The sequence below is a fragment of the Neophocaena asiaeorientalis genome, unplaced genomic scaffold (genome assembly GCF_003031525.2).
Source record: "Neophocaena asiaeorientalis asiaeorientalis breed wild unplaced genomic scaffold, Neophocaena_asiaeorientalis_V1.1 scaffold64, whole genome shotgun sequence".
Lineage (NCBI taxonomy): Eukaryota > Metazoa > Chordata > Mammalia > Artiodactyla > Phocoenidae > Neophocaena > Neophocaena asiaeorientalis.
Genome location: NW_020185334.1, coordinates 2,334,103 through 2,349,993, shown reverse-complemented (window position 1 = coordinate 2,349,993; position 15,891 = coordinate 2,334,103). Strand labels below are relative to the sequence as shown.

Genomic DNA, 15,891 nt, shown 5'->3' with positions numbered 1-15,891 from the left:
TCACTGTTCTCTAAACCAGGGGTCCCCAACCCCAGGGTCATGGACTGCTACTAGTCCATGGCCTGTTAGGAACTGGGCCGCACAGCAGGAGGTGAGCAGTGGGTGAGCGAGTGAAGCTTCACCTGTATTTACAGCCACTCCCCATGCTCACATTACCACCTGAGCTCCGCCTCCTGTCAGATCAGCAGTGGCATTAGATTCTCATAGGAGCGCAAACCCTACTGTGAACTGCGCATGCGAGGGATCTAGGTTGCTCGCTCCTTATGAGAATCTAATGCCTGATGATCTGAGGTGGAGCTGAGGCAGTGACGCTAGCGCTGGGGAGCGGCTTCAAATACAGATTATCATTAGCAGAGAGGTTTGACCGCACAGAGACCATAATAAATCAATGGCTTGCAGACTCATACCAAAACCCTATCAGTGAGTGGCAATTAAGCTGCATCTTACGGAGTAGACTGGACATAAGCCACACTTCGGGTGTCACTGTCTCCCATCACCCCCATATGGGACCATCCAGTTGCAGGAAAACAAGCTCAGGGCTCCCACTGATTCTGTATTATGATGAGTTGTATAATTATTTCATTATACATTACAATGCAATAATAATAGAAATAAAGTACATAATAAATGTAATGCGCTTGAATCATCCCAAAACCATCCCCTCCCCTCCCTGAGTCTGTGGAAAAATTGTCTTCCACGGAACTGGTCCCTGGTGCCAAAAAGGTTGGGGACCACTGCTCTAAACCGACTTACACTAATCAACCTTCTCTAAGTTTGAGCAACACAAGTTGGTCTTCTGAAGCCCTCAGTATCCCCTGGACAAACTCATCCTCAGGGTTCCAGATTAAGACAATTAAGAGACCCTCACTCTGGAGAAGCAAGGATTACAGTGAACTTGAGAACCTCCTCAATGAATTCCTCAATGTCCACAATTAACTGGAGACCAACTTATCACACTGGACAAGACACACCTCACAGAGCACAGCTTCAGGATATATATCCAACTGCTAAGTTTGTGAGGAAATTTCCCCCTCCACTTTGGACACTTCTAGACAGTTGGAATTTTTTGTTTTCTAAACAACAGAACGTATATTACTTTCAGGAGGTGTTAACTTCAGGAATTTTTCTTCTGAAAATATTCAGGAAATTCAAGCATCCAATCACCAGTAACTTGTATTCATGAATCTCACAAAACCAGGGAAAAATGAATTTAACCAACTTTTTTATATTACTCGGAGAAGTCTCCAATGAGAACAACCTAACAAAATCACAGGCTTCTTCATACCTTGTTAATATTGTTGAGAAACGCTGGTCATATAATTGATGGTTGACTAAACAACAGTTTCATGTCATTTAAGAATAATGAACATAAACTCACAAATATTTTAAATGAAACAAATAGAGAAAAGAAATACCTCAAGTTCCACGAGGGCTGCAGTCACTGCATCTGTTGCAAGGGCACCAGCCTGTAGCTTTTCAATTGCCTATGAAACCAAGGGGCAAGATTATTCATTTTAAAACCACAACTTCTTAAACATACCCAGAAACTTTCCAAAGGCTTGAAGAAGTGTAGGAGACATTCAGAGTTAATAAAAATTGATCACTAGAGTTCCGTTCCATACCTCAAGACATAAACGACTTAGATTTAAGATAAGCAATTATTCAGGATAATTTATAATATAGCTCACTTATTATTATTCAAATTAAGACAATGAATAAATTTAGCTACTAAATACAAAATGCAAGGAATTTAGTAAGTGAAAGGGCTTCATTCATCACAGGGCAGTTCACAGAACCATAGAAATTATATGACTTCCATTTTGAAATCTGAATTCATATTTTATACAGACTAAGCTAACCATTTCTCATCCCACCATTACTACTCTCTCTACCCCTAACTATAAAAAGTAGTTACTCTCAGTCACAGAGGCATTTCAGAACCCTTAGATGGAGCATACATTTGACAAAAGCATTTTTGATTCTATAAGGTATTCTACATCGAGATAAACATATAATATTCTTTTGTAATATAATCTATAGAGAGCAAAGGTCACTAAAATCACCTTGCTTCTTAGGTATAAACTAAGACAGGAAAGAAAGAGAAGGAAGACTGACTTTTAAATGAATAATTGAAGCTCCGATTTAGTCAACAAAGATCAAAAACTAAGCACTGTATTCCTCATGAAACTTTCAAGAAGTTCATTTGTTGTATGAATTACGGAGGCTGGTTACACACTCTAAATGTAGTATATACAGAACTATGTTCCTATAAAACCATTTCTTCTCAGATAACAAAAAGATTTCACACTTTGAAAAATGAGATAAAGTAATATAAAATAGCTTAAAGAATATTTACCTTTATTATAAATTTTTTTTAAAAAATGAAATCCCTGTAACCAAATATTCTTATTCATTTATGAGATTTCATTCATCATAAGAAAAATCTTGGATCGCTAATAAAGTATAATCTTCTTTAAATGGTATGTAAATATAAATGAAAAGAGCTGGGAGACCCCTATTTACTTGATATGCAATGTCCAATTAACATTCTATTTGCATAAAAAGTAATGGAAGGTTTGCCTACAAGAGTATACAGTCAGGATCAAAATAAAAACAAACAATATTGCTTCTGAGTCCATTCCTGCCTCCACATTAAGTATTCAACAATTTACCAAAACCTCAAAAAACAAAGATAAAAAAAAAAAAGCACAACTGAGTACAAGGGCAAAGTTAAACTCAGGAATGACAATGAATTTGCTATGATAAAAATTACGTGATGGAAAAACAGAAGGAAAAAGTACAGAATAATCTCCCTAAGAAGAACACCCATTTTAATTTTTTATTATTTTTTTCTTCCCTTCATAGAAATACACATTGGCTGCCTTTGAGCTGTTTTCCCTACCCCTTCTATAGAGCTCAGTGCCGTTTCAAAGATTAAAAGATATATGATTATGTGCCCACAATTCCAAAAATACAGACTTTGATCTGGGAAAGGAAGGAAAAGATCTAAACATGATTTGGAGAATAAAAAACACAAAACAAAACAAAAAAAGACCCCACAAATACGAGCAAAATTACTTTGTGGCCCAAACCAAAGACTGCCTTATAAATCAAACCTTAAAATTTTGAATTTCAAGGTGAAGCTGCTTTTGGTCAAAACTAAACTGTTTCAATAAGACAGAATACATTCTCTTCATACCTTCTGACAAGCTCGTTTGCATACGTGTTTATATTCCTTGGCTTTGGATTCAGAATGATAACCTGCACCTGTAGTGAAAAAAAAAACAGTCAATTGTCAACTGTCATTAAAATATCAGAGACCTTGCTTATATTATATAAATAGCTCATATAAACTGATGCTCTCCTAGTGACAATAAAACTATTGTCCTAAGTGCATGGAGTCTTAAAAATCTAACAGCTTCTTTCTGCACCATAAGCCTTTTTAATACCATGCCTTATCTCCTCTTTCAAAAGCTATTTTCCTACTAGAGGCACCAGAAATAGCTTATGTCCCCAGAGCAGCTTCGCCAAGGTCACCTCTCCTTTCGAAAACTCCAAAGTTAGGAGTTTTTTAGCTGGAGTTGATAACCCAGGCAGTGTCAAGGACAGAGTCCCTCTAACTTCCTCTCTGTTGACCTTTGGAAAGTCCCTGCCAGAATTCTTAAGAGTGACTTCAGAAAACTAGGTAGTTTCTGAATAATACTTGAAGTTGAGGGGTGTTATATCCCACCTGTCAACAACCACCACCAATATCACCATTCCTACCCAAATTTTTCCATCCGCTCACCCCTGGAATGTAGCTCAGGGTGTCTCTGAAATCTCAGTGATAGTATATTCACAACTGCCTATTAGAAATCCTGGTGGTCCCTGTCTCTTAATCGAACACCCAGCAACTGCCTCAAGAGAATGGCTCTGAAATTTGTTTCCCTAAAAGGAGTAATACTTGCTTAGTTAGGGATTTGAGAATAACCTAAACAAGAAAGAAACCAAGACAAGAGCCCTTAATCAAAGTTCTTTAACTTTTTCTGAACCTCCCCCTCAGCCCCCATCCCAGCCCCCTGCTGGGCCCCGAAGGGGTCCAAAGTAGGGAAGGTTAAAGAACTACATCTCTGTATAGCTGATTCACTTTGTTATAAAGCAGAAACTAACACACCATTGCAAAGCAATTATACTCCAGTAAAGATGTTAAAAAAAAAAAAAGAACTACATCTCTAAGCCTCAGGGCTTCTCCTGTGAGACTGCAGACTATGAAACGAACTTAACCCACCTTTCACCAGGGCAGAGAAAAAACGAACCCAAGAAGCTATGGTTAAGGGACCCAAGAGAACAGAAAAGATGCCCAAACAACACAAATCCATAACACACGCAAATGCTAGTCCCATTTCTCAAGCAAACTCTGAAACTTCACAGAACCTGCGCCAATATTTAACAGGACTCTCTTCATGGTTCTCTAATAAATGATCCCAGGTCTGTTGTCTTAGCAGGCCCCAAACTTTGAGCAGTGTTTCCCAAACCATGGGATACTATAGCCAAATAGATAATTTTAGTGTGTGGATAACAGCACTAATAGCATTAACATATCAATCCTCTACTTAGAATAGGGAAACCATCTCAGCATGACTCCAGGAGATCTTTAATACCTGATTAACACTTGCTAATTCTTCTACTTAACAAAGGAAAGGTAAGCTTAGGATCTAAGCATCTGACAAGCAACAGAACCTAACTAAAATTTAATCACACTGGGGTTTTTTTGCACTGTGTTGAAATTATTTTCTCTTCATGCATGTGATACCAACATTCCACTTAATTAAAGATAAGTTTCATCTTTAAAATGTTAAGGTTAAAAAGTGTTTATCTTTTTTTAATATTAGGTAAAATATAGGTAGTATACAGATCTGGGGCAAAGCAAGAATCTCCTACTCAAATGACTAAAACATGGGCAAGTCTCCTTTAGTGCTAAAAAAAAAAAAACACTTTTAAAATCTCTACACTGGAATTGAAATTTTGTTCCTTAAATGTACAAGATACATAATGCTGCATAATCAATCACTCTATCTGAACTTCTAATAATTTAGAAGGGGAAGGTCACCCTTCATCCATACAATTTCCTGTCATAACCCAGATTTCCTCCTATTACAGCTGGCCCCCGGCACCAACTTTGTCTAAGAGCCACAGCCATCAGGGTGTGTCTGAGACAGTGGGGAGGCCACAATGACTGTCATAGAAGGCAAAACTTTCCAACTAATCAAAAGCTCCACGTTGTTGCTTTTACACATCTCAGGCCTTTCTTGGACATTTTTCAAATACTCATTCTGAATGAAATAACTCACTGGGTACTATGAAAGATGCACCACCACCATGGTGTAGTAGAAAGAACACTGGACTAGGAATCTGAGTTGTTTCTATAAATTTACCTCACTTCTTTGAAAAATCATTTGAAAGAAAAGGAAACTGAACCTGGTTTTTGTTTTGTTTCTAGATTCTTCTGGATTCGGTTCTATAAGGCTTCCGGAGTTGTCTGTGCAGTTTAGATACAGCCAAAAGTTAATGACCAGGAAGAACACCAGTTTGACAAGAAGAAACAATTCCACCCCTCACCCCGTATCAAAGCTAATCTTGCTGCCATCCTGCATGACTGTCTGAGGAAAGTTAAAAGGAGACCCAGCCATTCCTTCTTCCTTCACAGAGGTCATGAACTTTAGACGCTAAATGCAGACAAATAAAAATGGCTAAAGAAAAAAGGGGGGGGAAAAAAAGACCTACGTAGGGCTGCACTGGTCATGAACTTTAGACGCTAAATGCAGACAAATAAAAATGGCTAAAGAAAAAGGGGGGGAAAAAAAAAGACCTACGTAGGGCTGCACTGCTTAGAAACCCTAGAGGCTTCGATGATGGGGACTCAGGGGTTGAACTCACTGTGTCTGTCTTCAAGGTACTCTGAAGTAAAGATTACAGGCTGATGAGGTGCCAAGAGCACTAGACTGGGACTTAAGGGCTCACTTCAGGGTGTCTCAGCCTGGCTCTTGTACGAACTAGCCATGTGGCTGAAGCCACTTAATCTCTCTGGTTTTAAGGTTCCTCTTTTATAATATTAAAAAGGCAAACTAGCTCTAAGACTGTGTAAATTATACTCTAAGATGGACAAAGTCAAAAATGGGGTCAATAAAATTTTTTCAGCAGCATTATTTTTAAAAACACAAACCAGAGTTTAAACAATTACTGTGTCTGGTTTTAACAACACCTAAATATGGGGTAAAAGTAAATGATAGAGTAGGTGAGTGAAGGAGACAAAGGAAGAGCCGTCATTATAAGATCTTCAGTCTCTTTGGTTCCAGCTCCTCTGGCAGTTTGCCTCCTCCAGATATGAAATTCAATTCCTGGTGTACTTCAAGGCAAGGGAAAAAAACATTTTCATCTTCCAACTCACCCACTTAGAGCTTACCTGCATGCACCAACACAAAGCCCCCTCGCTTCTCTTTATGGGGCTGCTTTGTTTCCAACTCTTTAGCTGTTATTTTAACAGCCGAAACCTGAGATGATCTGGAAGGTAGTCCTTCTCCAGAACTCATCCCCTTCTCCATGGTCATTCTCCAAGATCACCATCTTCTACTGGGAAAAGAGCATACTTCCATCCAAAAGTAACTGCAGGAGAGGAATTACTCTAAAGGAAAACAGGCAAAGAGGGTTTGTATTTCTTTCCACTAACACACACGTAACATACAAATTTGTGCACAGATAACTTTCAAAAAAAAATTAAAAACCTAATTTTAAAGTTATTTAACTGGGTAATACAAAGAATATACAAAGGTTAGAATTTAAATCTCTCTGTCCACTGACAGCACTTGCTTGAAGTCACATAAACAAAAGAACTGTTGTAAAAAGACTTCATATTGAGTCCAAAGATATTTTATCTTTCATTTTATCTACATTGAAGAAAACCACAACATAACTTAAATATCACTTTCTACTCCCTCCAAACCAAATGCTAATAACCTCTGGGACATTCTAGAACCACAGGCAGTGCTGGCAACATCACTGAGCCTTGATATAAAGCCTAGATTGCTGCTTATTTTTTTCTCCAGGTTTATTGAGATATAATTGACATACACCAGTGTATAAGTTTAAGGGGTACAACATGATGATCTGATACATGTATATACTGCAAAATGATTGCCACAACAAGGTTAGTTAACACATCCATTACCTCACATAATTACAATTTTTGGTGTGTGGTGAAAACATTTAAGAGCTATAGATTGCTGCTTGCTTAAAGAAATGAAGCAACATACAGATTTACATCTGCCTGTGAAGAACCACTTAAGAAAAACAGTGTAATACTTCACAGCTCAATCAAAAGACAAATGCTGGGACTTCTCTGGTGGCACACTGGTTAAAAATCTGCCTGCCATTGAAGGGGACACGGGTTCAATCCCTGGTCTGGGAAGACCCCATATGCCGCGGAGCAAGTAAGCCCGTGCACCACAACTACTGAGCCTGCGCTCTAGAGCCCACGAGCCACAACTGCTGAAGCCAGTGTGCCACAACTACTGAAGCCTGTGAGCCTAGAGCCCATGTTCCGCAATGAGAGAAGCCACCGCAATGAGAGAAGCCAACACAATGAGAAGCCTGCATACATCAACCAAGAGTAGCCCCCGCTCATGGCAACTAGAGAAAGCCCACGCACAGCAACAAAGATCCAACACAGCCAAAAACAAACAAATTAATTAAATGCATTCATTAAAAAAAAGACAAATCCTAACAAAATTATATGACTAAACCAAGAAATTAAAATAACACTTGCACATATACTTGTTAATTTTTATGAAAGCGTTATTTCTGAGGTTCTCAAAAGATAAATGATAAAATACAAAACTTAATAAAACAAATTACAAGCAACTTAAACCACAAAGTTTCCAATTTTTCTCACAAATTCACAAGCTTCTAGCAATCTTGGCTTAATAACAATAACGATGGCAGAACACACTTCAGACTGGGGAAAAGTGGATCATTTAAAACTCGACAGAGGGCTTCCCTGGTGGCGCAGTGGTTGAGAGTCCGCCTGCCGATGCAGGGGACACGGGTTCGTGCCCCGGTCCGGGAGGGTCCCACGTGCCGCAGAGCAGCTGGGCCTGTGAGCCATGGCCGCTGAGCCTGCGCGTCCGGAGCCTGTGCTCTGCAGCGGGAGAGGCCACAGCGGTGAGAGGCCAGCGAACCACAAAAAAAAAAAACTCGACAGAGATTTGAAGAAAATACCAGTCATGTGGTTGAAACTACTTAAACACCGAGATTCACACTGTTAGGTAAAAATGTATACTTTATTCTAAATTGAGAAATGGGGAAGGAGGAGCACAAGTCTTTTCTAATAGAAAACATAAATAGTAATGTAAAGAGTGACTTAACCAACTAGTCCAAAAGAACAGTGTTACTCAAAGTGTGGTCTGCAGACCAGTGCTTACCAGTCTGCAAGAGATTATTATTTTATTCATATACTAATTGCCTTATTTTTTTTTATTGGAGTAAAATTGCTTCACAATGTTGTGTTAGTTTCTGCTGTACAGTTAAGTGAATCAGCTATATGTATACCTATATCCCCTCCCTCTTGGACCTCCCTCCCACCCCAGCCCCCATCCCACGCATCTAGGTTGTCACAGAGCACCGAGCTGAGCTCCCTGTGCTATACAGCAGGTTCCCACTAGCTATCTATTTTACACATGGTAGTGTATTTATGTCACACCCAGTCTCTCAGTTCATCCCACCCTCCCCTTCTCTACCTGTGTCCACATGTCCGTTCTCTACATCTACGTGCACATTTTCAATAAACAATGTGTAGAGTTTTTGTAATTCTTTTCTATTTCCTCATGTTTTGTTTATAACTATATTTTTGAAACAATTTTATCTGCTACATCTAATAAAAATATAAGCTTTTACTTTTATCTTTCATTCACAGTTCCATATCTCTGTTTTGTTTTGAGGTTTTGTGGGGGTTTTGTTTTTTTTCATTTTACAAAAGAAATGGTCAACAAAGGATTGAAAAAAATTTTTAACTTGGTCCTTCACACCAGAAATGGTCTGTGAAGCACTGCAATATGGTATTTTAACTTCCTTTAATTCCTGGTTAAAAAGAGTTCATTTAATTTTTATTATATGTCATTTCATTTAAAGGACAAATAATTTTAAATCATATATATATGCTGTTGTATTAGAATGTTTACATATATTCATAAATTTTGATTACAAAAGAGTGCTGAGGTTAATTACATAACAGTGGATTAAAATGCCTGTTTTTGTTTTTGTTTTAGGTGGTAGCTCTCTCCCTGAGGATGGATTTTCTTCCAACAACTTCACAAGGATCTGCATCAATTACCTTTATTCGACTTTGGTTATTTCTCTGAGATAGGTACTATTTATTCCTGTGTCGGTTGACGAAGTCAATTTAAATGATTAGCAGTTCATCTGCCAGTCTATACCTGCCATGAGGTCTGGCCTAGCCATGAAATGAGCTTGGGCCCACTTGTCCCACAAACATAGTTGTGTGAAAACTCAGGCTTTGGAAAATTCAAAGCTTCAGTTCAAATGAAACCATATCCAAGCAGTATGAGCTATAAAACTTACTCTGACTCACTGTCATCGGATGCATTTTTTTTTCATGAATAACAAGTTAGAACATCTACATTTTATAATGAATAAGGTTTGATGTAATAGGCACTCTTAATATATGTGAGAGATTTAAAAACACTACTTCTCAAGCTTGTCTGAAAAAAATAAAATGTGGAAGATGAATCAATATGCAAGTTCTTAAGCAATCTACCATCCCTCAGAGACTATCTGAAATTTTTTTATTTAGCAAACCATGTCATCTCAATAAACTCCTCCAAAAATGCTGGCCCCAAAGTTCTGCTGGACTGGGAAAGGAACTCAAGTAGACAGGCTATCCAATGTACAACTCTGGCCTCCAGTTCCCAATGGTTACTAGAATATTTTTAATTCAATTAGAAATGAAGCAATTTCTACTCCAACATCAGTTTTTGTTTAACTCATAACCCATTAAAAGTCTGACCTTCCTAACAAAATTCCAACAAATGTCTCAAAAAAGAAAAAGACAAAACGGGGGTGGGGGGGAAGTGGGCAAATCCCAGTTTACAGAAAAATTATATAACAGTCTAACAGATCAAAAGATGCTAAACCATGCTTCCCTGGTGGCACAGTGGTTGAGAATCCACCTGCCAATGCAGAGGACATGGGTTCGAGCCCTGGTCCAGGAAGATCCCACATGCCGCGGAGCAACTAAGCCCGTGTGCCACAGCTACTGAGCCTGTACTCTAGAGCCCGCGAGCCACAACTACTGAGCCTGTGTGCTACAACTACTGCAGCCCGCGTGCCTAGAGCCCGTGCTCTGCAACAAGAGAAGCCACTGCAATGAGAAGCCCGCGCTCCACAACGAAGCGTAGCCCCCACTTGCCGCAACTAGAGAAAGCCCACGCGCAGCAACGAACACCCAACGCAGCCAAAAATAAATAAATAAGTTTATATTAAAAAAAAGATGCTAAACCTCACTCAGAAGAAAAATGCAAAATAAAACTACACTCACATATCATTGGACTAGCAAACAAACAAAAAAAAAGTAAGATAACACCATGTTTTGAGGTTACAGGGAACCAGGCGTTCTCATACATTGCTAGTAGCAGCAACTCAACATGGACAACTGGGCAAAATAAACCAAAATTATAAATACACACTGAAAGACTGTCTGTAATGGGAAAGATATGGACCAACAATATGTCTTGATGGACGTGCTTAAAAATAAATGCAGCTCTTGGAAAAAATGAGAACGTTCTTGATATACAAATATGAAATGACCAGTCTTGAAGACATTTTAGCAAGTAAAAAACACATGGTACAGAAGTATATGCAGTACCATATTTTGAGGGACGGGAGAAAAAAATACAGTTAAATATATATATGCAAAGCACAATCTGGAAGAATATATCAAAAAATAGCATAATAGTGGTTACCAGAAGATTTGGGTGACTGGTGGACAAAGGAGGGATGGAAATTTCACTGTTCACCATTGTGTACCTTTTGATTTTGAACAATCTGAATTCATTACTTACCAAAAAAAAAGCTTTTTTATACATTTATTTATGAGAACACAGGTAATTAGCCAAGTCCAAGTCCCAAAATAGGGCAAGCCTATGGGATCCCACTTCAAACCTTCACTAAGAGGAGAAATGCCATATTCTGAAGGTTCTCAACACTCATCCCACCTACAGAAGGAATAGACAAAAACATGGCCAATCAACAATACCGGCCAGGGCTTCCCTGGTGGTGCAGAGGTTAAGAATCTGCCTGCCAATGCAAGGGACACAGGTTTGAGCCCTGGCCTGGGAAGATCCCACATGCTACGGAGCAACTAAGCCCACGTGCCACAACTACTGAAGCCTGTGCGCCTAGAGCCCGTGCTCCGCAACAAGAGGAGCCACGACAATGAGAAGCCCGCAACGAAGAGTAGCCCCCGCTCACCACAACTAGAGAAAGCCCGCGTGCAGCAACGAAGACCCAACACAGCCATAAATTAATTAATTTTTTAAAAAATACTGGCCCAAGAGGTCTTTTTTGGTTTTGTTTTTCTGGATCTTGAACTTCTAGGGCCACACAAACCCCAGATAATCCTAATTAAAAAATAAATAAAATTAGTATTTGATCTCTACAGTTAAGACTAAGGAGTAAAAAAATAAATCATGACCAAAGATTGACATCAAATATATACCATCCTTTTCTAACTCACCTTGTAGTCATCTTGGACTGCACCCAGTTTCCAAATCCTATAGATTTCTTCTCAAGCATTTAACTTCCTTCTCCCTACTGCCTTGACCCTTGTTCAGCTCACATACCTCTTAGCATAAGCATTACAAAAAGCATATTAACTTTTCTCCCCAAATCCAGGCTGTCATAAAACAACCATCTACAAAAGGCTGCCAAAATAAATCTCATAAAGGACAATGCTAATCAAGACAAACAGCATGCCAAAAGACATGAGCAGGCAATACATAAAAAAGGAACTATAAACTGGATATCCAATATTAAAGAAAGAATATTCAAAGAAATACAAGAAAAAAGAAGAAAGAAATCTAATTAGCACTGTATTGCCATCATAAACTGATGTACCCGTTTTGAAAAGGAATGTGTCAGAAAGTACCAAGAGCCTTAAAATATATAATTTTGTATATACCCGCTCCCCAGAGATACTTTATATATGAACTAGTCTATATAGACACAAATAATAGTACCATGGATTCCTCTAAAGAGTACTGGGAGACTGGAGAAGAGGGAGGGGCAAGGATGAAAGGGAAAATTGATTTTCTCCTAATAACATCTCATATTTGAATTTTTTTTTTAAGTGGGTACTATTTACTAAAAAGAGAAGATTTAAGTTCTCTGTCTCTGGGACCAAGATGAATGGAAATTAACTTGATTATCAAGGGCAGAAGAGAAACTCAGAATAAAACACTTTTTTTGCTTCAGGGACTTTTATGGCACTGATTTAAGGTCTAAATCTTGACTCTATTTCTCTCAAAGATTGTTTCATTTTCCTACTGCATGTGATGACACTATTTTTTTTTTCCATTAAGCCATTTAGAACACTACCACATGTCCCGTTTGCCTCTGGTGTTGAAGTTTTTCACTGTAGATTTACTTAGTCTTTTAGAAGCAATTGAAGGAGGAAGGAAGTCATGGAATCCATTCATCTTAAGAGAAAGGCTTTTAGAGAAATCCAGCCCTTAAGCTATAGCAACTGATGAATAAAGAAGCATTTTGTTGCTCTTAACATCATGAGATTGAAGGTTTAATGCCCCATTAAATGAGCTCCAAAACATACTTATTTCATCTTTGACCCAGTAATTCCACTTCTGAGAACATTTTCTACCAAAATAATTTTAAATACAGAAAAGGTTTTATGCATTTTATGCTGTGTTTAACATAGGATAATTTAGAAAAACAAAAATCTGGGAGCGACTTAAATACCCAACATGGAGAAATAGTTAAGAAAATGATAATCTATGTGTTTACGATCAACTGGTTTTTGAAAAGGGTGCCAAGGCCATTCAATGGAAAAAGGACTTTTCAACAAATGGTGCTGGGAAAACTGGAGAACCACATGCAAAAGAATAAAGTTGGACTCCTACTGCACACCATATGCAAAAATTAACTCTACATAAATCAAGCCCTAAATGTAAGAGCTAAAACTATAAAAAACTCTTAGGGAAAAGAAAACAGGAGTAAATCATAATCTTGGATTTGGCAGTGGTTTTACATATGACACCAAAAGCACAAACAACCAAAAAAAAAAAAAACACCAGATAAATTGGACTTCACCAAAATTTTAAACTTTTGTACTTCAAAGGACACCCTTCAAGAAAGTGAAAAGACACGCAATCTGATAAGGGACTTGGGTCCAGACTATATAAAGAACTCATACAACTTTAAAATTTCTTTTAAAATTTTTTAATTCAACTTAAAAATGGGCAAAGGAATTGAACGGACATTTCTCCAAAGATACACAAAGGGCCGATAGGCACAGAGAAAAGAAACTCAACATTATCAGACATCAGGGAAATGCAAATCAAAACCACAAGATACCATTCCACAACCAATGGAATGGCTATAATCAAAAAGACAGACAATAAGTGTTAGCAAGGGTATGGAGAAATCAGAACCCTCATATCCTGCTTGTGCAGGCCACCTTGGAAAACACCTGGCAGTACCTCAAAAAGTTAAACAGTTACCACATGACCCAGCAATTCCACTCCTAGGTATACATCTAAGAAAACTGAAAACATACGTCCACACAAAAACTTGTACATGGATGTTTATAGCAAAATTATTCATAATAGTCAAAAAGTGGAAACAATCCAAATGTCTATCAACTGATGATAAACAAAACGTGGCATAGTTATATAATGGAATATTATTCAGCCATAAAAAGGAGTGACGTACTGATACATAATACCACATGGATGTACCTTGAAAACATTATGCTAAGTAAAAGAAGGCAGACAACAAAAAGCCACATATTATACGATTCCACTTACATGAAGTATCCAGAATAGGAAAATCCATAGACACAAAGTAGATTAGTGGTTGCCAGGGGTGGGGGAACAAGGGGAGGGGAGATCAATGGTGAGTAACTATAACGGTACAGAGTTTCTTTTGGAGGTGATGAAAAAGTTATGGAATTAGATAGTGATGATGGGTGCACAACGCTGTGAATATACTAAAAACCACTGAAATTTAAATTTAGAAGGGTGGAATTTTATGAATTATATCCCAAAAAAATCCATGTAATAGATACAATGTATAAAACATGCTTTTTGGTTAAAATCACATTTTATACACATACACTATGATCCTAAGTAGGTTAAGAATATGCTATCTTGGGGCTTCCCTGGTGGCGCAGTGGTTGAGAGTCCACCTGCCGATGCAGCGGACGCAAGTTCGTGCCCTTTTTTTTTCAAAAAAAAAAAAAAAAAAAAAAAAAAAAAAAAAAAAGAACATGCTATTTTTTAAATGTAGGGAATTCCCTGGCAGTCCAGTGGTTAGGACTCCCAGTGCTCTCACTGCCAAGGGCCCAGGTTCAATCCCTAGTCGGGGAACTAAGATCCCACAAGGCACACAGCGCAGCCAAAAGAAAAAAAAAAGTAGAAAGAAAGAGATCAAAATGTTGGGCTGGGGCTGGTGGAACCACAGATGATCTCTTTTTAAATATTTCTACATTTTCCAGATATTCTTTAGTAAGCATGTACTGCTTTGTATAAGTGGGGGGAAAGCTTTATTTAAACAAAAAAGCAAATTATTAAACTCCCAAGTGTATGAAAATTCCTTAGCTTAGTATAGTGATCTCAGTCACATGGTCCCCAAAATACCTTTCATTCCCCTCCCCTACAGAGGCGAATCAAGTTGAACTCCCTCCTTCCGGAAACACGATGCCCTCTATTTTCAGGGCACCTCCAGTTCCTGTTTTCCACCCTCTCCAGTTGCTCCTTTTCCATCTTCTTGGTCCTTTCCTCTTCCTTCTCCACCTGAGCAGTAAATGCTAACGTTCCGCGGGACTCTAACCAGGCCTCTATTACACTACAGGGCTTCTTTCCCCCACCTGCCACCCAGGACCAGGGCGCACACCCTCGGGTCTCTACGAGCCTCGAACTCGGAGAAACCGCAGCCCGAGACTGCAAAGTGGGTGAAGGACTGCAAGGACTCCCTCCCCACACACAGACAGTCCCTTCCCCGGAGAGGGAATGAAGCCGCCAAGCTGCAGCCGCTGGGAGGGGCCCGGCGCGGGCCCCACGCGCGACCGAGACTCGGGGACGAGGGACGTCCCGAGTCCCTTCCTCCAGCACCGCCCCCAGCAAGGGGCATCCTGCGCGCCGCCCGCACCCGGCCCCGGAGAGGACGTCCCAGCGAGAGCGCGGCGCCCGGATAGAGGCAGCGCACGTCGGCGGCAAGGGAGCGGACAGCGTGAGAAAGAGAGACACTCACCCGCGTCAGCCCCGAGCCCTCACAGCACCGGAAGTAGTCACCCACCCGTTGCCAGGGTGAGGAAGCGAGGGTGACGTCAAGGTTTTCCATTGGCCGTGAGCATAACCACGTGGCCGGAAGCAGGCGCCCACACTCTGCTTGGTCTCCTCCCTCTGCCCCGGAGTGGTTCACCTGGTCGGGGAGGTGCAGGGAGGACACCACCTGGAGCCTCGTCGTAAGCTGCGCAGGCGCCGTTGCCTCTCTCTCCTCACCCCGCCTCTTAATGAGCCGGAAGGTTGTGATCGTCTTATCTGGGTGGTCGGCAGGCTAGCGATGTGTTGTGGAATGAAGTTAAACTAGTCATTTATTGAGATGTCA

At 39.6% G+C, this 15,891-nt stretch overlaps 1 protein-coding gene across 1 annotated transcript in view; it reads right to left on the bottom strand.

Annotated features, from left to right (window-relative positions):
• The window catches only part of TASP1 (taspase 1), a 235,488-nt gene extending 219,924 nt beyond the window's left edge, over window positions 1-15,564 (bottom strand). Inside the window, exons 1-4 of the mRNA XM_024735456.1 lie at window positions 15,535-15,564; window positions 6,443-6,661; window positions 3,200-3,267; window positions 1,416-1,484 (exon numbers count right to left, since the gene is read on the bottom strand). Of these exons, the coding sequence (XP_024591224.1) occupies window positions 1,416-1,484; window positions 3,200-3,267; window positions 6,443-6,587 (282 nt within the window). The 5' untranslated portion in view covers window positions 6,588-6,661; window positions 15,535-15,564. The remainder of the gene's footprint in view (window positions 1-1,415; window positions 1,485-3,199; window positions 3,268-6,442; window positions 6,662-15,534) is intronic.
• Between the last annotated feature and the right edge of the window lie 327 nt (window positions 15,565-15,891).